The 24,059-nt window shown below is 43.6% G+C and overlaps 1 protein-coding gene across 2 annotated transcripts; it reads left to right on the top strand.

The window, feature by feature from the left end:
• The first annotated feature begins 4,661 nt into the window (after positions 1–4,661).
• LOC133459932 (14-3-3 protein epsilon) lies at positions 4,662–19,952 on the top strand. Of its 2 annotated transcripts, XM_061740336.1 has the most exons (7): positions 4,662–4,874; positions 10,280–10,479; positions 10,694–10,800; positions 11,995–12,201; positions 13,681–13,817; positions 15,175–15,228; positions 18,855–19,952. In XM_061740336.1, exons 1-6 carry the CDS (start codon positions 4,811–4,813, stop codon positions 15,180–15,182), a joined length of 723 nt encoding a protein of 240 aa, XP_061596320.1. In that variant the 5' UTR covers positions 4,662–4,810; the 3' UTR covers positions 15,183–15,228; positions 18,855–19,952. The 2 variants fall into 2 exon arrangements, with proteins under 2 accessions (XP_061596320.1, XP_061596319.1); XM_061740335.1 differs by lacking the exon at positions 15,175–15,228 and having other exon boundaries at positions 4,664–4,874.
• Positions 19,953–24,059: the final 4,107 nt, after the last annotated feature.

The following is a 24,059-nucleotide window of genomic DNA, read 5'->3' as shown; positions in this document are numbered from 1 at the left end:
TCAGCCTAGATTCTTTTCCATAACAATTCAGCACCCGGAGCAGAAGTAAGAAGTTGGAGCGAAGCTGCTGTGACGTATTTGATTGTGTATCTAAACGAAGAAGACAACAACACTAAAGATGTGCTGCTGGGTCTGTGACTTGTGTTCGATATCAAGTTATAAAATGAGTGTGAGAGAAGCTTCAAGCGGCGATGCTTTTTCATTTTTATTTATTTATTTTTTGTCTCAGCGCTGCTGAAAAGTCAGCTGGAGCCGTGAGCAGATATGAAGTGACAGAGCTCCTGGTAGATCTGGTCGTTCCTTATCGCCCGTCTAGATCCCTTTTTAATTCTCTCCTCAGCCACCAGGTTTATGAACATCTGCATCTCAGAGTTGGATCACCAAACAGACTTTTGCGCTGTCATTGCCTGTTGAATAAAATGAACAAGAAGCCGCCGTCAGAGTCGCTCTTTCGCTGATGCCCGCCTCCTGATTTATACGTCTGACTCCCAACACCCTGACCAATCGGCAGTGTTGTGCAAGTTCATACTTCTCATGAACTAGTTCAAAGTTCAGTTCACATAGTTTAAAAATGAACAGTTCACGTTCATAGTTCACCATTTTCATTTTCAACTAGTTCAAATTCAGTTCATTTCAATATTTTTAGGTGAGAAGTACAAATCAAACGCCACCCTATCCCAAAACTGTTCACTGTATACAATCATGTATTGTCCTAGTGGCTTTTCAACTTTACTCAGAGGCTGTAAATCTCCAACAATGTAGTCCATTATCAGTTTGTCTACCTGTTGCTGGGAAATCAACCCCCTGAAGGAGCAGCAGGGGGACTGGGGTCGTTTTGTTTGGGACTGTTGGGTCTTCTTGGTCTTCCCTGATGACTTTCTTTTGATTGTCAAGGACTTGCAGATATTTTCTCACACTGGACAGATGCTTTAACTCCACATGACGTTTCAAATTTGAAGTTGACGAGGCAGACGCTCGGACTTGTTTTCTCAGCGTAGGCTAACATCATTTGCACAGAAAGGTGAGATTTTTACTGTCTGAGTCGTTAAAATCAAATCAAATCAAATCAAACTTTATTTATAAAGCACCTTTCATACATTAAATGCAACACAAAGTTCTTTACATAAAACAAATAAACATAAAAAGTATTAATAATAATACAGCAATAATTAATAATTAATTAATAATTGGACCTAAACAGTGAAGCTGAAACTCACATAATCTGAACAGTTCAAGTTCCAGTTCGTGATCTGCAGAATTAACAAGTTCAAGTTCTTTATTTGCAAATATGTTGCGTTCAGTTCAACGTTCTCACAGAAATGAACGTATTCAATGAATGCGTTCATTTGAACTCGTTCGTGCACAAAACTGCCAATCGGTGGCGTGTAGTGTGATGATACAGCCCGACTCAGCCCACTTAGAAGTCGAGTTGAGTTGGGCTGAGTAGTTACTAGTGGAAAAGCGCCATTGACTCCTCTCCGTATAAGGCCCCGTAAAGGTTTCTGAATGCCACTTTTACAGGGCCGTTCCTGGTAATGGAGACGCACAAACAGCTTGGTCCAGAAATATCTTCCTGGAACTCCCTCTAGTCTAGTGGAAACCTGCCTTATGGCAGTACCAGACATACAGTATCTTATCTGTATCTGTATCTGTATCTTATCTGTCTTATCAGTAACCATGACGTCCACCGACATCAGGGTCTGTAAAAAATAAAGAGTCATACCTGTTCTCTCGTGTCGTAAAACTGGTTAGAAGTTGAATCTGATGAGAAATAAACAGATTGGAAACAAAAGATTGATAGTGGGATGACAAAGTTATTAGTTTGCCAGCCTTTTAATATAAGATGGTTAAAAGGAAACAAAATAAATGGAATTATTATATAGATCTCTAGTGGTTACACCTTATAATACTTGGGAGGATATTTTTGATTTTCCTTTCTCATGGGAACAAGTACTTAAGTTAATGTTCAAAACAGCTTTAGACACATTTTTAATTCTTTCAGTTAAAGACTATCATTTTTGTCTACTAGGAAAATGCTTAAGATTTGGGGTATTATTGAGTCAGATGAGTGTCGTTTTTGTTTAATGGAATCAACGATACATCTTTTTTGGTGCTGTCATGTTGTCTTTGGGAGGGAGGCTCAAAGGATGTGTGCTGCAATGAAGTTATGTTTTAAATGTGATTTCTTCTCTGTTATAATGGGTGATGTTACAGAGACAAGCAATTATATTAGTAATTTTATAATGTTAATTATAACTATAATTATGTTAATCTGATAATGTGTGATTTGTTTATTATCCTTTATCTATCTCTTATCTTTTTTATCCTGTGGTTTTTAATTTTTAATTTTCCTGATCTCGATGTTTTATCTTTGTGTCTGAGAAGCGTCTTTGAGATCTTTTAAAAACCTCTCTATAAATAAAATTGATTATTATTATTATCTGCTTTGAACAGAATTGTAAAGACACAGGTGAAGTGGGTGCTGTTACTCTGTATCCCAGCGTTATTAAAGGGGACCTATTATGAAAAACACGTTTTTTCTTGCTTTAACATATATAAAGTGGTCTCCCCTCAGCCTGCCAACTCAGAGAAGGAGGAAAGCAACCAAATTCTGCAGTGTCTGTACAGCCGCCCGGATGAGCCGTCCAGACCTAGGTATTTGCCCACTTATAATGTTGCTTATAGACAGTACTCGAGTTGTAAATAAAAATCAGGGGGAATGGTGGATTTTATCATATGGGGACAGATAATTTGTGGTGATTAAAAATAATATAATATATTACAAATAATAGCACTGACCAAAACACCTGCAGAAATGCTGCAGGAATGACATAGCAGCAGTTAAATGCAGCCTTCTGTAAGCTTTAAATATCCACTGGGCTTACATCAAGTACATCAAAACACAAAAATAAAAAAACGTTTTCTGAATTTATCAATATGATTCTGTCCTTCACATACATAAAATGGATCACAGCAAAAACTCAAAATCTTAACAAGATGTCTTATTTCTAGTTAAAATGTCTCATTTTAGTAAAAAAAATCTCATTACACTTAAAACAAGACACATCACTGGAAAAAACAACAATTTTCACCTGTTTCAAGTAGATTTTCCCTTGAAATCAGTAGAAAAATCTGCCAGTGGAACAAGATTTTTTTGCTTGTAATAAGAAGATAAATCTTGTCCCACTGGCAGATCTAATGATTTCAAGTGATAATTTACTTGAAACAGGTGAAAATTGTCAAATAAGTTATTTTTCTGGTGTTATTTTTCTGGTGATGACTCTAAATGTTGAAATAGCAGTAAAACCACATTCATTGATGAAATGACATAAGGGATGGCAAGGGGGGATGGCAGTTTTACAGGGGGGATGATTTGGACCGTTTTTATTTCAGGGGGGATGATTTTGACTGTTTTTATTTCAGGGGGGATGATTTTGACCATTTTTATTTCAGGGGGGAGGATTTTGACCGATTTTATTTCAGGGGGGATGATTTTGACTGTTGTTATTTCAGGGGGGATGATTTTAACTGTTGTTATTTCAGGGGGGATGCTTTTGACTGTTTTTATTTCAGGGGGGATGATTGTGACTGTTTTTATTTCAGGGGGGATGATTTTGAATGTTTTTATTTCAGGGGGGATGATTTTGACTGTTTTTATTTCAAGGGGGATGATTTTGACTGTTTTTATTTCAGGGGGGATGATTTTGACCATTTTTATTTCAAGGGGGATGATTTTGACTGTTTTTATTTCAGGGGCGATGATTTTGACCGATTTTATTTCAGGGGGGATGATTTTGACTGTTTTTATTCCAGGGGGGATGATTTTGACCGATTTTATTTCAGGGGGGATGATTTTGACTGTTTTTATTTCAGGGGGGATGATTTTGACCGTTTTTATTTCAGGGGGGATGATTTTGACCGTTTTTATTTCAGGGGGGATGATTTTGACCGATTTTATTTCAGGGGGGATGATTTTGACCGATTTTGGGGGATGATTTTGACTGTTTTTATTTCAGGGGGGATGAATTTGACTGTTTTTATTTCAGGGGGGATGATTTTGACCGTTTTTATTTCAGGGGGGATGATTTTGACTGTTTTTATTTCAGGGGGGATGATTTTGACTGTTTTTATTTCAGGGGGGATGATTTTGACTGTTGTTATTTCAGGGGGGATGATTTTGACTGTTGTTATTCCAGGGGGGATGATTTTGGCCGTTTTTATTTCAGGGGGGATGATTTTGACCGATTTTATTTCAGGGGGGATGATTTTGACCGATTTTTTTTTCAGGGGGGATGATTTTGACTGTTTTTATTTCAGGGGGGATGATTTTGACCGTTTTTATTTCAGGGGGGATGATTTTGACCGATTTTATTTCAGGGGGGATGATTTTGACTGTTTTTATTTCAGGGGGGATGATTTTGAATGTTTTTATTTCAGGGGGGATGATTTTGACTGTTTTTATTTCAGGGGGGATGATTTGGAATGTTTTTATTTCAGGGGGGACACCAACCCCCCTCATCCCCCCTCAACTCCAGTACTGCTCATGGCGCTGTGAGGGCAGTGGAACTGGTCTGAGTGTTTGCTCCGTGTTCTCTGGGGGGGTCTGTTGGGGGGGGGGGATGCGGAGTTTCTGCGTGGATTTCCCGGATGGAGCGGCGCCGCCATCTTTACGCCAGTGCTGCCGGTGGGTCTTCGGCTCGGCGGAGCGACGGTACTGCTGCTGGTCCACCCCCCCACCTTACCACCCCACCCCACCCCAGGAATCGCCGAGCGGCCGCTAGCCTAGAAGCAGCCTCGCCACCAGAGCACCATGGCGGACAGAGACAACCTCGTATACCAGGCGAAGCTCGCCGAGCAGGCGGAGAGATACGACGGTAAGGCGGTGGACGTGCAGCGGTCACTGCAGACGGGCTCGGGCCCCTTCGCTCCCTCCGCGTCCCCCCGTGTCCCTCCGCCGGAGACGCAGGTGAAGCGGCTCACATGGATGTGTTGCTGGGGGGGGAGAGCAGACAAGATGGCGGAGGGTTCTCCCTCAAACAAAAGCGTTTAAATTAGCTGTTTTCATTCCACATGGGGGGGTCACAGCCCGGCTGTCCGACCAGCGTGCCCCGTCGTGGGCTCTCGTCTCCAGCAAACATTAATGTCCGTGACGCGCTGAGATAAACTAGTCCCCCCCCTGCTCGCGTTAGTTAGCTACTTAGCTGCTTAGCCTTTCTTCGATCCCGACACGCGTGACACCCAATAGCCACTTAAAAATGCAGCAAGCACCCACACCCTTTTGAGAGTGAACTGTAAATGAATGTTCTTTTTTCTACTGACACAACGGGGAGCTCTTTAATGCAACAAGCAGCAGCAGATCTCAGTTACACGCCGCCTCCACCATTTTTCCTTTTCTATATAAGAGTGTGTAAGGGTTTTATCGTGCTTTCTGGTGCAGGATGTTGCCTTAAAATTGAAACTGCTTCCCGAATCTCAATGAAATGTTTCATGCAACACAGCCACCTAAGAGAAACAGTACCCCTTTCAATCTCGTCTTTATAACTACAATCAGAGACAGTACAAGAAGAGCTGGACAACATCCATGTGACGTCACGACTATCCTGAAGAGTGATGTTCCCTTGGTGCAGTGATGGTGGTGGGTGGACCGAGCAGGCAACACGCCCACCTTAGGCCAATAAAATTTGGCTATTTTAGCTTTGTTGTCTTAGGCCACGTTTACACGTAGCTTGGTATTTACAAAAACGGATATTTTCCCCTCTACGTTTTCAAAAATATCCTCGTTTACACGGACCCGCATGAAAACGCTGTTAACGTCATGCCAGCCAATCAGAATCCTGGAAAAAACATCAACAAATGACACGTGTAACTTCCAGTTAAGGCTGATTTATGCTTCCGCGTTACACCAACGCAGAGCCTACGGCGTAGGGTACGCGGCGACACACACCGTACGGCGCGCATCGCCGCGTACCCTACGCCGTAGGCTCTGCGTCGATTTAACGCGGGACCATAATTCAGGCTTTACTTCCAAGACGGAACGAGAGTATTTCGTTTGGAGTGACAGAGAAGAGTGACTTTAGAATATTAAACAGGTAAAATACAAGAAAATATTGACGGTGGCCAAACAAATTGTAAACACAGGTCGCACACATGGCGCTGGTGAGTTTCTGGTGCATAATGTGACGTTCTGAAGCTTAAATCTCCGTTTTCCTCCGTTTTCCTCCGTGTTCCTCTGTTTAGACGCAAACGTGAAAACTGAGTTTTTGAAAATCTCCACTTTGGCCGGAGTTTTCAGAAATGATCGTTTTTGGGGGCTTTGAGCTGCGTTTTTGTGTAAACGAACGGCCAAAACGCATGAAAACGCCTCTGTTTTTGCTACGTGTAAACAGGGCCTTAGCTTACACCAGTGGTTCTCAATCCTGGTCCTCGTGGGCCACTGTCCTGCATGTTTTAGATGTTTCCCTGCACCAACACACCTGATTCTAATTTATGGTCCTCATGAGCTTGTCACCAAGGTCTGCACAACTCTGATGACGACACAGGTACTTGTATCACGGTGCTGAAGCAGGGTAACATCTAAAACATGCAGGACAGGGGCCCACGAGGACCGGAATTGAGAACCACTGGCTTAAGCCTGAATTATGGTACTGCGTCAAACCAACGCAGAGCACACGCTGTCGTCGTGACGCCGTCGTGACGCCGTCGTGAACCCTTCGGACTTCTCCGTCACTCCATTTTGTCGCGGTGCAGTACCCCCCGCGACCGCTAGTTAGCGATCTTTTCCTGAATGGTTTATCCGACTTTTTCCGGTCACAGTGAATCAAAGAGATAAGGACAACTATTGTGCAAAAAACCAAACCACAAAAAAAAATCACATACACGAAGAAAAGAGCGCTGAAAGTTCACTACTGCTTCAAACCGGAAATGCGTTCCAAGCGAACCAATCACAGCCCTCTCAGTCTGCATGTGGTCTGCGTCGCCTCGACGCGTAGTTACAATTTTCGGGAGGTGCACGTCAGTGACGGTGTGTGGTCTGCGTCGACGCGTACCACACGGCGTTGTTTTGACGCAGAACCATAACTCAAGCTTTACACTAAAGCCTGGATTATGGTTCTGCGCTACACCAACGCAGAGCACACGCCGCTGCCGCGACGCCGTCCGGAAATGCGTAAATGCGTTGCTACCAAGCAAAACAATCACAGCCCTCTCGGTCTGCGTTTGGTCTGCGACCTCTTGACGCGTAGTTACAATTTTTGGGAGGTGCACATCAGGCACGGCGTGGGGTGCTCATTGCGGCGCAACCTGCGGCGCACACTCTGCATCTTTTTTGTTTTTTGTTGTTCATTAGATTTCCTTTTAGTTTGGTGCACTACTCAACGTTGATGGATTTTTAGTTCACTTTGTCACCTGGACCATTTATACTGATGTAAAACAGCACTAACACTTGAAAACGGCAGCGTGAACAGTCTCCTCGTGCACTTCTCAGATCCGTTTAAAGCACTTTCCGCACAATAAGAAGTCGACGCCGTTGCATTTTCCACATTTACGGTTAAACCGTGCTGCTCTGTGCAGTGCGCCTCGTACGCGTCGTCTTGGAGATCTTGCTTCATACTGGCGCCCAGTCTCTTTGCAATAGCAATATTGATCTGACAGCAAGATAAATGAGATCTACACTTAAAGATGCACAGGGATGGACTGATGAGCTTATAAATAAACAGCTATTTTTAGCCAGTTGTGTCTTTCAGGTGTCACTATAATAAGCGTTGATCCCAGGGGGGGACGGACGTTGAACAAAGATCCAAAAAAACAAAAAAGATGTTCAGAAGTGGAGTTTTAGTCAGAGTATGGTGTGATGAAATCTTACTGGCACCAGCTTTAAAACAAAATATGAAACACTGCAGTTCCTCAAATGACCACTCGGGGGCTCCAAAAGTGGTTACACCTCCATGCAGAAAGGCCGGACTACATAGCGTCAGGCTCCAGACAGACCTGGATTATGATGGTAAAGGTCAGACTGCAGTCTTCAAAAGTGTACTTCATAAACAGAACAAAAAGAAAACAGGTGATCCGCTTAATCAGTCCACCAAAAGATCAGCTCCAGCAGCGAGAGGCCGAGGATGAAGAAGAGCAGGGGATGTTTGTTGTCCTGTAGTCAAGGAGCCGGAGTCGGTTACATAACTGGAATGTACCTTTTCAGGCTCCACTGGACACGTTAAGCGTAAAAACCTTTTGTTATCCCCGTCCAGGAATCTCTCCGGACAAATGAAATGACTGCTCTCTCCATGTCCAGACGGGGATTGGAGAGGCCTAATCTTTTACAGTGGTGAAGGGAATCTGAACAGTTTGTATTCTGAAGGAAATAAAACACGTTAAAAGCTCGGCCATTGGCTTGATTTGAGTTCATCCCAAGGTGGAGAACATGCGGCGAAAGCCGGGTGTTGGGGCTCCTGGAGCAGGTATCGGGTTTCACCGGCATGCTGCTGGCGGCTTCGGTGGATAACATCCCGTCTGTGCTCGTAACAAACACGTCCTACTCTTAGGGTGGAGTTGGGATGTTGAACAAAACAGTTGGTCCCCTTGCAGCCCTATAGTTGGATCCATTAACACAATGTTTTCTCAACACCGTTTCCTGACAAATGAAACATCATATAAACTAGAGATCTATAACGTGAACGTTCAGCACGCCGACGTAAACGCCTCGATGATTGAGGAAGAACTAAATGAGGCAGTTTGAAGGTTACATTTTAGCGGTTCTGAAGGACGCCATGTTGTCCAGAGCTGACTCCGCCCAGTCCCGGTTAATCCAAAAATGCACAAATGAGTGAAACAAGAAGAAACAACGAAACCCGGCTGGGACGCGCCCACTCTGGTTCTATTTTAGGTTTAGGAATATCTGATTTCACCTGCGGCGACTTTCGACATGAGGACTATCCTCTGGCAGCTCCCCCGGTGGGAACGCGTTGAAGGAGCTGGGAGTCACTTTCGGGTCATTTCAGGACCCGGCCAGCGGAGGTCCAGCGGCCAACCACACAAACTCAACGCGTCTCCCGGACCAAGCAAACTGGTGTCCCGTTAGTCTTTGTTTCAGATGTTCAGTGGCGACACTTGAAACAAGGATGTTTGCACAGATTTGATCAGAGTTAATGTAGAGTAGCATGATTTTTGCACCTGTTACACAGCGAATGAACTGCAAAAATTCTAACTTTATAAAGACTACGTTCAGATAAAACGCCATCCTGCGGGCGGGTACTGATAATAATCCAGCTCCATTCATGATGGCGTAAACAGCCAATCAAATTTGTTCCTTTCTTCTTCGTTTAGCTGCAACTTCATCGGCTGACCAGCCAACAGGAAGCACAGTCATTATTTTATTTCTGCTCTTTCACCCCTGAATCTTCTTGTTTCACACCAAAGGATGTCAAATCATGTAGAAGGTGAGAGTCCTGCAGAAATAACTCACACCGGAGCTCAGTAGAACGGTTCGGAGTCTTGGCCGGGGTCCGAGCATCCGTCCACATGTGGTAAAAGCCGGTATTAGTGGGTTACTGGCGTGACGAAGCTCCACTCCCTCCGGTTGCGGTATTCATGGGACGGCCTTAGTAAAGTGCTCTAAAAGGTTTCAGGGAGATAACAAAAAGCTTTTTCTGCACTGCAGATATCGCAGACCAACGTTCTTCTTACTGCCTTGTCAGCAAGTGGCTGAAGCGTTTAATCTTGTCTGAGCACTAAATGAAAAATACTTTCATTAAAGAAATAGTCAAAAAGGATCCGAGCATCTGTGAACGTAACTACTTTGTGTTAAGCTGAAATGTGAAGTCCGGTCTGGTATTTGATGGTCATGTGCTCTATAAAGGTGGGCTTCTCTAGTTACGTGACATCGTTTTTAAGGTTCTTCCATCTGAAATATACTGGTCTAATTATCAGTACGCCCAAACTGAGAGCAGAGCCGGGGTCTGGAGACATTGAGGTTCTCTGGTTGCGCGTGTCACATTTTTGAGTCGTGTTAGAGGCTTAAAATAGCAGTAAACTCCTGCGGTGGCCGGTGGCCTTCTGCACCAGCTTGAAACGTCTCTGATTCCAAGGTTTTTGTTCCCCGACAAAAGTTTTCATTTAACTCCAGAATGTTTCTTCAAACTTTATAACCCTTGGGTGTTTTGTTTCCTGTCGCCAGCGGCTGCGTTCAGAGACGTACGGGAATGTTACCGCAGCGCTCGCCAGCGGGTAGTACTCAGTTAATCAATCCTGATGTTATTTTACATCAATTCAACCCTCCTTTTTTCAGAAATGGTGGAGTCGATGAAGAAGGTGGCCGGCATGGACGTGGAGTTGACGGTGGAGGAGAGGAACCTGCTGTCGGTAGCGTACAAGAACGTGATCGGGGCCAGGCGAGCCTCGTGGAGGATAATCAGCAGCCTCGAACAGAAAGAAGAAAACAAGGGCGGAGAAGACAAACTGAAGATGATCCGCGAATACAGGAAAACGGTCAGACTTGTTCACACCCTCGTAGATGAGAGTAGCATAGATTTGAAGTTGCTGGTTCCCTCCTATAACCTGCCTCCCGAACCCCCGAACTCGTCTTTTTAAGCCGCAAAGGCCAGACTTCTGACTCGAGCTGAGTTCTCGTAGACGCAATCGGACGATTTCAGTGATTTGTTTATTTTAATCATTGAATTAATTTGTATTTTTTGGTCCTCAGGTTGAGAAAGAACTGAAATCAATCTGCAACGACATCCTGGATGTACTGGACAAGCACCTCATTTTAGCTGCAACCACGGGAGAATCGAAGGTTTTCTACTACAAAATGTACGTATGTATTTGTGTTTCTGAGAGGTAACGCGTTCCCACCATCACCTGCAAGACTTAGCGTCATGAATCCTGCAGTTTGATGTGTAAAAAGATACATTTAAAATACTTTTATTAATCCCTGAAGGGAAATAAATTAAAATTTTATATATATATATATATATATATATATATATATATATATTTATTTTGTCTGCATATATATTAATGGCTAATACCAAGTTGGTAAAAATCTAAGGCATATATATGCATTTTTAATATATATAATATATATTTTAATACATCATATACATTTATTATATATATATATATATATATATATATATATATATATATATATATATATATATATATATATATATATATTAGATTAAAATTGTATTTAAAAAAATCATCTGTTTGTATTTGTAGTGTTGGAAAAACACCAACTCAAGCAAACAACATGAAACTTTTCATAAATGTATAATTATTTAACAGAAATGAGCCAAAAAGGAGAATCTTGTGGGCAATACAAAGTACCCCCACGACTCGGTTGGTTTTAGATCTGGTTTTAGCAGCAGTGACGAATTTTAGCTTTTTCTTCCTCATAAAAGTTTCTGTTCGTCGAGGTTTTGGGGCGTTTTTCTCTGGGTCTTGCGGCGGCTTTGAGGAGGGCCGTCACAGAACCTCACATACCGGCGGTTCTCTGCAGAACATTTCCCCCTTTTCCCGGTCTTTCTGGAGGCTTGTGTTAAAGACCAGGCTTTTCCCATCTTCTTTGGGTCGGTGCAGAAAAGCCGAGTGGGATAAAATGTCAGTTTTGAAGCAGCCCATTCACTTCCTTTTCAGGCGCGTTTTGGTGGATTTGTTTCCGAGCTTTGGACCGTTTGTCCAACCAAACATCAGCTGTCAGACTATGGTTTGGTTTTTTCCCAGCATGCATCTGGGTGTTAAAGCCGATCAACTCTCCTATACTATAGGCTTTTATGAGAAGACGTTTCTACTTAACAAGTTCAGTCTTCTTCTAAGTTATGGACTCTGAGCTGTAGCGCTTTTATATTTGTTTTTTAAAAGACTCACTTTTGTGAGAAAAACCTCCAGTAATCTGAGACATAGATGTGGACATAGTTGAGCTTTGGCTACATTTTACAGGACTTTTGATTTGATGTTTGTGGGAAACCTGATCTGACCGATGTGTGTCTGTCCTCCGCTCAGGAAGGGAGATTACCACAGGTACCTGGCAGAGTTCGCCACGGGCAACGACAGGAAGGAGGCAGCTGAGAACAGTCTGGTAGCTTACAAGGCCGCCAGCGACATCGCCATGATCGAACTCCCTCCAACGCACCCCATCCGCCTGGGACTGGCCCTCAACTTCTCTGTTTTCTATTACGAAATCCTCAACTCGCCAGATCGTGCCTGCAGGTGGGTGTTTGGCAGTCCAGGTGGTCCCCCTTAAATTTAAGCTTCACAGTGATCTGTCTGTACAAACCAGTTAACATTTAACCTCCATAGACCTTGTTGAATATTATGACATAGACGATAAAAGGTGTGACGTCCATGTATGTGTGCGCCGGATCTTTGGAGGTCGAGTCAAAAATCAAACATGAAACTCAGAAATGGGATCTGAGAACTTGATCTTCATAAAATGCTTCTAAAATCTATAATCACAATAATAATTTGGAATTTAATTTAATAAAATCATTTGTATAAACATTGAGGACTGTTCTTAAAGCTGCTTTCCCACTTCTGACCACAAGGGGGCAGACATACCTGTTGAATGCTAATGAGTGGGTGTGACTTTTAACACCACTTCGTCCCCGTCCCAATACCCAGGCTGCACCCTACACTCCTACGAAGTGTGCACTTGTTTGAAGTGCGCTTAAGTGTTCGAGTGCGGAGGTTGCAAGCGTGCAAAAATGGCAGAATTGGGACAATGGGGTTTACGTCATCCACTTGAGTTGAGGCTTTCCTGTGTCCAGTGAAGAGATGGTCATTCTCAGACCTAAACCTAATAAAACAAAGTAATTTCATCAGACCCTGTTAAAATAAATGTATATTGGTTATAAGTAATTTATACGAGCCAGCTGTATGATTTTATTGTAAATGTAGAGTTTTATGTTATACTTTAGTTTTTATAGATTCCAAATTCATTGTACAAGTGAAAAGTTTAAATGGGATGTTATATGAATGATTTTTTATTTTTTTTTTAAGTTATGAAATTGTTAGCATAGAATGTCGGTAAATACCGCTGCACAATTGAAGGTAATGTTTCATCAGATATTTATGCTTCTTCCCAGGGAACATAGCAAACCTTGATTGTATTTACACATATACAGCGTAAGAAAGTTAAAATATTTCAACACTTTCACTTAAATGCACATTTATTTGGCACAGGATCCGCAGATGCAGCCATTTTTCTGCCGTTTGGGTTATACCACAAATAATTCTTGGCAATATGCTTCGCTGAAGTCTGCATGGATGTAGGCTACGGTGAAGTGTGGATCAGACCGCTCTGGAGAAATGGGACACCCTACGCACTCGCACCCGTCATCGTGAACACGCAAATGAGGGGCGGGAGGGTGGAAGTGCGAGTATTGGGACAGGGAGACGCTTGAACCGGTTCTGTGCCACCATGTGGTTAGAGGTGCTACTGCGTCATAAATTCACATTTCAGGATACAAGAGTCCTAAAGAGAGAGTCATGTACACACAAAAAAAACTCACCTGTGGTTGTCATGGAGCCGATGGATTGGATTTAGGTTGCAACTTTAACTTGACTCTCTTTGTTAATGTTGAAACCCACTGGGATGTTTTTGTTGTTTTGCTGTTTTGGGGGGTCATGTTGGTGTATTTTGTGTGGAAAAAGTGTCCGGTGTGAGCGTTGCATCTTCTCTGCCGACAGGCTGGCGAAGGAAGCATTTGACAACGCCATCGCAGAACTGGACACGCTGAGCGAGGAAAGCTATAAAGACTCAACACTTATCATGCAGTTGCTACGTGACAACTTGACACTATGGACCTCAGACGTTCAGGGAGACGGTGAGAAAAGCATTAAAGCTTTCCCAGGGCCTGTTGGGGATGCATGATGCTTGTTCTATTTATTTATTTTTTCAACTATATAAAAGTCCTGCCCGTTCTCTTTCATCCCCTCTTCATGTCAGAGACGCTGATGAGTAAAAACTGACATTTTCTGTCATTTTACACGTAAAAACCAAATTTAAAAATGCCTTGAAAAAGGTCTATGACCGAAACGTTGGCCTAATAAACACAGTGTACGGTGAGAAGAAGGTGTGCGGGAGTTTTCTTTTTAAATTTGGCTGCAGCTTTCCTCCTCCAACGCACCTTTCTGCAAATCCAGTGTGCAAAAAGTTTTCTACTTCGGACCTTCCACACGTAAAAACCAAAAAGAACAGATGCATTTGAAAAACTTGCACATTTTTAAAAAATGTACGGGTATTTCAGTTATAAACGCATAAATCCGTGTTTCTATATTTAAGGAAATGTGTTGCATTAAAGTTAAAGACGGAGGTGGATGCTTGTGTTTTTATCAACGTCGTTTTTTATAAGAAATAAGAATCCAGATGTTTGAAGACGTGGGGTGGACTTCTTAGGACTGCATCACCAGCCCCTGGAAGATGACATTCACATAGATTCTGTTGTTTTATTTACATAGTTTTTTATTTTGTTTCTGAGCGCGTTTCATCATAAAAGTATCATTAAAAACCGTGTCTTAACATTTCTGTTGGAACAGCTGGTTTAGAGGGAGGAGTTAACCACTTCACTTGAACTCCCACTTCCACATGTGGAGAAACCCATAAACACTTTCACTCGAAGACGCGCTAGAAAACCCTGCTTATTCCGAGGGTTGGGATAACCTGAATCAGATCAATGAACGGAACCCGACCCAGGTTTATCTCAAGAACCTATATCCTCACATGACTCAAAATGCATCCTGGGACACTTTCCCGTTGATAAAAGTCCGGATGCATGTCAGATAAAGCTGGACCGTTTCAATGTTTCACAGGTACAGACCAGAAGGCACACTGGAAAAACCAGTGGAGGAGGCGATCTGTCGGGTTTGAGCCAGCCGTGTAAACGGACCCGTAGATACCTGAGAACCGGGCCGGTTTCATTGCAGGCTGTTTTTTTGTTTTTTTTAAACCAGCTGTTGGGAAGAGAAATGTCAAGACGTGGCTGAGAAAGGAGTCGTTGATCAGAACATGCCCTAAATGTTTCATTCATACCTCAGGAAATGTGATGACTATAAAAGACTAATAGCTCATTAAAAACACGACTGTTGTTCTCCAACCTCCTCTAATATCTGAATCTTCACTCCTTTTAGTTTCATAGTCTGTCGTTTCTTCTAACACCTCATCTTCCTCCTAATTCCTCTCAGATTCTTAAGGACAGTCCTCTTCCTCCCCTCTTCTGCATTGTACAAGTGTATTTTGTAAGTCATTCCTCCTGACTTGGGCTTTTCCACCTCCCCCTACTCACACCTTCACTAACTCCTTCACAGCCTCTGAAAGCAGATCTTTAATTCCTCAGACGCCCCTTTCAGACACGAGCTCCCAAGCGTTTGAGACTTGATCGATCGGTGAAGGCGATCCCGTCCTGAAGCTGGTCACCTACGGTTGGAAGCAGCTTTAAGTGCCGCTTTTCTCAGTTTGATCTACATTTGTCGTTTTAGAGTCAGTTTTCTAATCACATGTCGTCCTAGCGTAAAAATGAAGCTTTGTGTTGCCGTTTATTCGTTCTTCCTCAGCTCCAAACACTATTTTTCAGTTTTGTCTTCATTTAACTGAGGAAATTCTGGCACATCCATTCTTCAATTTGAACAATGCATTTGATCAAAGTTTGAATTGGATCATAGTCTAGTCATAGATCATAGTCTCCTCGAGCGAGGGTTCATACAGTCGTGTGTCGACTGCGTAGGTATGGTAACGCATTTAGTTCTTTCATAATTTGAGTGAATGGGAGCATGTGGATGTTAAACGACAAAGTCTCCAAAACTGAACCGTGGGGAACACCACACAGTTGTCAGATAGGACCCCGACCAGGTGCGTTCTGGACCAGAAGGTTCCACCCAATTTAGCGTCAGGATTTAAATGAGGACAAAACACCCAAGTTTCAGCTGCAATCGTGAGTTTTTGAGCTTTTTTCTGGTTCATTTGGCCCAAATGTTGCAGAAAAGTAGCTAAAAGGAGTTTCAACCCCGCTGTGATTAACAGGATCCGTCATCGTCTTACTGATGGGTCTGTTTACGCCGGCGGAACGCTGCAGGAAATACGTGTACATGTCACCAGATCATGAAAAAACACCAGGTTCTCACTCGGATGGGAAGCAATTTGATTGAATTTAAAACATGTTTGAAAGGGGCTTCGCTGTGACGCATCCTCGAACACGAACGTGCATGACTCCTGTGTGCTTTTCAGTTTTCTAAAGTTCACGGTTGGTTATAAAAACAAACTAAATCAGACCAGATTGTGTTTCTCACCACCGCAGAATACTTAAACCAGCTCCAATGACTCGTTGCCAACTTTCAGGTCATCGTCGCTCAAATTTAAAATGTTTCACGCGGCTGACGTCTTCGGCGCGTTGGCTTTAGAAGCTAAATCGAGCTGCCGTGTTACAATTGTCTAACTCGGCACAAGAAAATGGCAAAAAAGCTGACATCCTAAAGTACAATGTTCTCTTTGTGCCGCTGTTGTTGGTTCCTCTGACTCAGAAAAGGTGCAAATTAAGCAACTTGGTTGACGGTTGCTGTGTTTCTCTGCCTCAGTAGTTGACTCTTCACCGCCCCCTGCCGGACATGTTGCTTATGGCGCTTTTACACTAGTACCTACTCAGCGCGACTCCACTCGCCCCCGTTTTGCGCTTTTACACTACGGGCTGAGGCGGGTGGAGGCGAGGCCGAGTAGATACTTTTTCTGTATCTATTCTGCCGAGGTTCTAAGCGGCTGAGTCGGCCCTGGATCTGACATCATCACAATACACGCCACTGGTTGGTCGGGGGGGCGTCAGACTTTTGAATCAGGAAGCAGGAATCAGTGCAAGAGCAGCTTGTGGCTTCTTGTTAATTTTATCCGACAGGCAATGGCAGTGCAAACGTCTGTTTGGTGATCCAACTCTGAGGTGCAGATGTTCATAAACCTGGTGGCTGAGGAGAGAATTAAAAAGGGATCTAGACGGGAGATAAGGAACGACAAGATCTACCAGGAGCTCCGTCACTCGCGGCTCCCAGCTGATTTCTCAGCAGCGCCGACACAAACAAAATTTTTAAAAAAAGGGTCGCCTCTTGAAGCTTCTTTCACTCTCATTTTTTTACTTGATATCGAACACGAGTCACAGACCAAGCAGCACATATATCATCTCCTCCAGGTTCTACATCTTTAGTGTTGTCTTCTCCGTTTAGATACACAATCAAATACGTCGCAGCAGCTTCGCTCCAACCCGCCCACTTCTCACCTGGGTGGCGAGTGGAGGCGTGACGAGTCGAGTCGCACTGAGTAGGTACTAGTAAAAAAGCGCCATTAGTAACCAGACAAATGCAAATTACGGCTTCTTATGACCACGCACTCGAGCCTGATTTGTGTTTCTCGTGGAATAGAGGCCACAACGATGCTGGGGCTCTGCATCAGCATGAATATCCCTCTGCAGAACCTCTAAAACTGGCTTATTGTGCAGCTATGACGAAGACTGTTGGTCCGTGGAGCGTTAGCGCGATGCTGCGGCGAGCCTGCGCTCAGGGTTAGCACTGGAAACGTCGTCTCCTACTCCAGGGAGAGTTTTTGCCCCGTAAAGGCTTCCTAAGGCAACCCCTGCAGGGTCGTTGCTGATTTACCCCACCAGAGAGAAATGCAAATCGACCGTCCGGAGAATAAATGAGTAAAATGTCACCTTGTTTTAAAAAAAAGAGAAAAGCTTCCCTCGCCGGTGCTGGTGGGTCTGACCGAACGCAGCCCTGCGAGGCGGTACAGCGGTTTCCTCGTGGGCGACACGACACACAGAAGCCAGCGAGCGAGTTATTGAAGTGTGTTAATTAGAGATGAAGTGCAGCGGCGGCGCCGGTCGCTGCTCCGTCTCCAGCGGCTCCAGCTTTCTGAGGCGCTAATGAGCGCTGGTACCGTTTCTGTTCTAATCATGAAGTTTACTCTTTTGTTGTTTGTGCCTCTTCATTATATGGAAGGCTGTACCGTCTCCACGGTAACCCTTGTGAGCCCCCCCCCACCCCCCCCGACTAACACCAACTACAGCCTGACTAAACACACTGACCTGCATGTCCACAGTTACTCAACTTTGTAGTTTTTGTCTTAATGTTATTTATTGTATTTATGCATCAAATAGCTTTTTTTAACAGTTTCAGTTGTTCATTCAAAGATTCACATTTTTCTTTTACTTTTTAAAATGGAAAATGAAAAACAGCTTCTTTTATTTCTCTGTGATTTTCAACAAAGATCTGTGTGAACATGTGTATTTACATGACAATTTTGGTCGGTTTTATGAGTTTTCTGAGTCTTTTTTTTTTTTTTTTTTACTTAAAGGAAAAATGACCAAACGTGAGCGGGGTGTAAAGATGCAGAAGTTAAATAAAATAAGACGGCCCCCGCCCACTTGAAACCTTCCAAAACAGCAGTAAAATCCCCTAATTATGGATGAACCTGTGGGTTTTTTTTAAGTTCACCCGCCCGTACGTCACCGCAGACGTGACATCTAGTTCGGAGACCGAAGCCGTGTACCAGGCTGTAAATATCTCCATTTCTGCTGTAAAGTTGAACATTTTAACGTGAAATCAAAGAAGATTACGGTTATTTGCTTGTGGAGCCGCCCCATAGTGACGTCCTCTGCAGCACAATGTCTCATCTACAAAGACATACGGAGGACAGGACTCCAAAGTATTTCATGCTATTTAAACCAATAATGAGATGAGACCATGAGAGATAAAAAAAAACACATTTCCTAAAAGTTTAGATAAAATGAAATATGCCCCCCGGTGCTGGGATCTCTTTGGTGTCGGGGTCTCTCGGTCTGCAGCTTCACTTTGACCCCAGTGACGGTTGTCTTCTTCCTCCTCAGGTGAAGAACAGAACAAAGAAGCACTGCAAGATGCAGAGGACGAAGCCCAGTGAGACTGAACAACACAGAAGAGCCCTCCTCTTCTTCTTCCTCCTCCTCCTCCCAGCACTCCCTCTTTTCCCCAGCTCCACTTTACAGCTGGGTTATTCTTCAGCCCTCTCTTGCTCCATCCCTCCATCGTCGTCCTCTTTCTACCTCCCCGTCTCCCCCTTCCTCCCCATATGCACGTTGCCCCCCCTGTCCACTCCGGTCCTTGTTTCCGCTACCCAGGGTCTTTCCTCCTCCTGCCACTCGTTCCCTTTAAGGTTCATGTCCTCTTTTACTGTTTTTACTTTGCTTTACGTTGCTGTATCATCTGTTGCCAAGTGTGCTTGCCTGTGTTTGTAACACACGTATGCAAGAGTTTATTTAAAGACGACGCTTAACTGGTTTTCCTGTGTGTGCGTGTTCATGACCGGCGTCTTTCTCCGTGCTGTCAGATTCTGAAAGACCGTAGTCATCATATTTAGGGAACATAGCAGCGGTGGAAGACTGAAAAGGGATGCTTTTAGCAAGAACTAAGTGCCCTCTTTGCTTTATGGTTACGAAACCTGCTGCAACCAGAGCTCATCAGTATTTGTTTTCGAGACAAACACCAGAATGTCCCCTTCTGAGCATCGCTGACCTGTCCTACGTCCACCATCGGGCCGAGTATCGTTGCTGGGAGGCTGCAGCGCTTTCGCTAATGGCAGATAGTTAGGTAATGGCTTTTTAACAGTGAGTGTGTGCGTGTGTTGGTGCGTGCATGTGTGTGTGCGTGTGTGGGAGGGGAATGCTCAACACTCTTGATTGTAATGTAATGCAGTTTTTGCATTGGCACTATAAAACTAAAACAAGTTTGGGAAACGGAGGCCTGCTGTATCCTTACTCCGCCAACTCTTTCAGGTTTCCTCGTCTCGTCTCTTCTCTCATTTCTTCTCTTCCTTCTGTTCAGTGTAACGTGAATCTGATTTGTACTACTGGATATTCTCACCGGAGCCACAAGTACCATCTGTATTCTTACTGAAACACAGCATGGAATTAACATTAAACTTCAAATTGAAAAAAAAAAAGGTTCAATTTTGGTGTTGGGGATGCGTTGTCGTTTTTTCATTCATTTTATTTATTTCTTTTCTGTAGTCTTGGTTTGTCATTTTGATTTTTGGCCACCAGAGGGCGCAGATGGCGAGTAGTTTTGGATGGACTGATTTAAAAATTCACTGTTGGTGCAAATGACTTTGTGAAAATACTCTCAAAACTAAGTTGTGCGTTTAAAACGAAATTTAGAAAGCAGGAAAGAGGCATTTCTGTATAAAAGTAGCACAAATAAACAACAAATAATTAAATCTATGCTTTTAAACAGTGGATATAAAAATTCGGCACACCTTTTTTGCAGGTCTTGAAGATATTAAAACCAAAATATCAGCGGCATAAATGTCAGACTTGTTGCATCGTTAATGCATTTTTCAAGCAAAATGATTAATGAACCTAAATAAGTCCACCTCAATTTGACTGCATACATTTGAACACCCCAACTGATGCCTCCTGAAACCCATGCATTTTTTTTTTTTTTTTACCGATTAAAGTCTTTGTGAAGAAGTCTGTTAACATTACATATCGGTTGAAAGGCTCACTGAGAAGTTCAGGGTCCACGGGGCTTTGGCACAACTGGAACACATTGCAGAGTTTGGAGGGAGCGAGTCTTCAGGGACCACGCTGGTCCAGGTCCCGACCGGGTCACCCGCTGATTCAGGTTACCAGGACGATCCTTCTGGGTCTTTGCTGAACTGGTCCCAGCGGCGCTCCAGCAGGTCGGACATCTCGGTCATCCCTGAGCAGCTAATCTGGATGAAACCTAGATCCTACTCAGGGGCGGGGCTTCAGGAGGGGCTGGAGGGGCGGCTGCCCCCGGGCCCGAGTCTCTAGGGGCCCGGGCTGGCTGTTGATGTTTTTTTTTGTTGTTTTTTTTTAATTTATTTTTATTTCATTTAGATGTGACGGTCGGGCCCTATCATATTTACAAGGGCCCAGTAATAAATAAGTAAATTTAAAAATGTATTTAAAAAAAAAAAAGTTCAGTGAGTTTATGACGCTAGAGAGCAGAAATATTACATTAAAGCGCTTATGTCCCACTCGCTGGTCCTCTCGCCACGATGCGCTTGTTGCGTTGAGGCACAGATATGGAGACATTATGAAGGCCCTTATCAAACTATTAGTCTACTTGCCAGCAATGTGAACCCGGAAATTTTGAGTACCCCAAAGTTTTATGTTAGAAATGTACAGTATAGGTCCCCAGCATTTAGAAACTGCCAGATGCTAACTTACATATGTTGGGCAATTAGAATAATTAGCATGAATTAGCATACTCACATATATGGACAATATTTCAGCAATTGCTTGGCCAATTTGGACAATATTGGAGTGGTTCTGGGGGTTTTTGAGGATGCTGAATCCATTTCTGACATTTTCAGAATTCAAAATGGCCGTTTAAACCAGAAGTGGCCATATTTCAACTCCTGGTGGTCCGATTTTGATGAAGTTTCAGTCAGTTTAGAAGTTTTAGAAGATGCTGAATCGATTGGACAGATAACTTATGTATTTGAAATAATTGAAACAACTCGTTTATAAATTGTAGGATATTTATGAACACAATTATCCAAACAGTGCAGAACATGTACAATTTAATTCACTCTGAGGTGACTCACAATTGGGTATTGGAGGTAACAAAGGCAGGTACCATACCAAACTAGAATTAAAGCTGCAAGCAGCGATGAACGGGCCCTCACGCCCTTGTGCGCGTTCAGGCTGCAGTGGAAGCTTGCATGACTTGATGCAGATTCTTCAGACCTGGGGCCTCATTTAAAATGGACTGCGTAGGATTCATAATAAAAGTGCACGTACACCCAAAAGCCGAAAATGGCGGGCGCAAAAAAAAATCTGGATCAATAAAACCGTGTGCACGCACACCTGCACGCAATGTTCGCTTTATAAATCACAGTCCAGCTGGAAGGTTGCGCAGCTGAATCAGCCTCATATCCCACCCTCTATACGCCCACTTTTTACCATTAATGCATATGGATAAGCCTGCTGAGCATGCGCAGTGGCTTCCTGCAGCCTGTTTGGCGTCAGAATGAATGAGAGGGTGTCCAGCCACCGTGACACTGACTTTCACGGAGACTTAGATCTAGATGTTGTGGATGATGTGGAGGACAGGAAAACCACATTATTCGGTGTTCACAGTAAAAGTTAGAATAAGTATATAAATAGTATACAATAAAATAAAGCGAGTGAGTGGCAGCACGCCGTTGCTGCCCGTTAGTGCCACGACGCAATTACCACTGGGGACAGGGGGGAGATGTCCCCCCCACTTTTCAAAATCATGTATTTGTAGCCCCCACTTTACAGTTTAAAAACTAACGGTAGGCTCAGCCTGTGATTGCAAATCCTCAAGACTGCCTGTGCGAAAGCGATCCCCCTCCTCCCTCCCGTCTCCCCTCAGAGCTGCTCAGGGCTGATTTATGGTTCCGCGTCACACCAACGTAGAGCCTACGGCGTAGGGTACGCGGCGACGCGCACCCTACGCCGTACCCTACGGCTTAGGCTCTGCGTTGGTGTGACGCAGAACCATAATTCAGGCTTAAAAGTAAACACAATCTGGCATGACAGGCAGACACACACGGTGAGAAGAGACTATTTCTTTAATTTTTATTTTGTTTAAAACTTTATCCTTATGAACGCAATTGTTATATAGTCCAACCTTATTTTAATCAGAACACTTTCTGATTAGAATCCGAGAGTCGAGAGTCGTCAGCACCTGCAGGTGCACCGGGATGGCACGATTCCGGCGGGTCGGTCTCTCTAAAGCTGGTCCCAATTCAGCACATAGATCCAAGAGCACTGCTCTTGGGAATCTAAATCGGCTTATTAGCCAGTCATCATCATGGGCCAGGAAATCTGCATGATCTCAGAACTGTCTCTCCATCCTGATCCAACCATTTCCGTGGTCCTCGAGTAGTGCCAGTGCACCATTGTGCAGCATTACGCACGGCTGTCACCGTGCATTTTATATTCTTACACAGCAATTAGACTGATTGTCACACACCTTGTCACGATTGATCATTAGATGATTAGACCGCTGCTATTAACCACTCATTTGAGGATGGGAGTATGATATACGTCCTGCAAATGCCTGCGTAATGGCTTACTCGTGGAACACATGGATCTATGATGGTGCCGGCTTGGGTGTAAATGGATCTGTAATCTGATATGTGATGACATTGACTATGTTTACATGCAGTCCACATTCGTGTTATTGCCAATCTTCGCGTTTTAAAGTGGTTGTTGAGTGCATGTGGACGCAGTCACTGGGAGTATGACATGTATCTGGCTGCATTTCACCACCTCACCGCCTGCGTCGCCAGTTCCCCGTGTCTTAAGTAGATTCTTACGGGAGGGTGAGGGTTGCCGTAGGGATCCGCAGATGTTTCGGGTAGTTTTTTCTTTTTAGATCCGAAGCTTTGCGTAGAAGGTGGCTTCCGCAACTTTCAGGCGCTTTTTCTGCGCAAGCAACCTTTATAGATGAGGCCCCTGGACATTTAGCGGATGACACTAGCCATGACTCTCTATATCAAACCATTCAAAAGTTATGGCAGAAAGTAGGAACTATCAGATATCGACCAATCAGAAGAAGGGGCGGGGCTAATTCAGGCCAATGAAGGTCAAGGACTCAATACCGAGTCAGATCACACCACCCACGACTCTTTATGTCAAACTTTATGTGTATCCATCCATACATACTTATTCTCATTTGGGTCACAGGTATGGAAGCACTTTTTTTTTTCAAAAGGCGTGAATTCCAGAAACAGAGTCATAGATTTTGATTGCACATGCATAAACGTTATTTTGTGGTCATAGTTTTACCGGCAGCAAAGACAAGTTCAACAGTTTGAGCCACCACTGGCTGTAAACTGTCACTAATGGAGTTGTGTAGACCTCGATGACAAGTTGTTGATGACCAGAGGTGTCTTCAGTATTCACCTTCATTACTCAGGTAGAAGTATAGATACTAGAGTTTAAAAATACTCTTGTAGAAGTTGAAGTATCAACTCAAGTTTTTTACTCAAGTAAAAGTATAAAAGTACTGGTTTCAAAACTAGTATAAAAGTAAAAGTAATGTAAGGGGGAAAA

This window comes from Cololabis saira, chromosome 14 (assembly GCF_033807715.1).
Source record: "Cololabis saira isolate AMF1-May2022 chromosome 14, fColSai1.1, whole genome shotgun sequence".
Classification (NCBI taxonomy): domain Eukaryota; kingdom Metazoa; phylum Chordata; class Actinopteri; order Beloniformes; family Belonidae; genus Cololabis; species Cololabis saira.
Note: the sequence above shows the minus strand (reverse complement) of the source record. Positions and strands in the feature narration are given on the sequence as shown.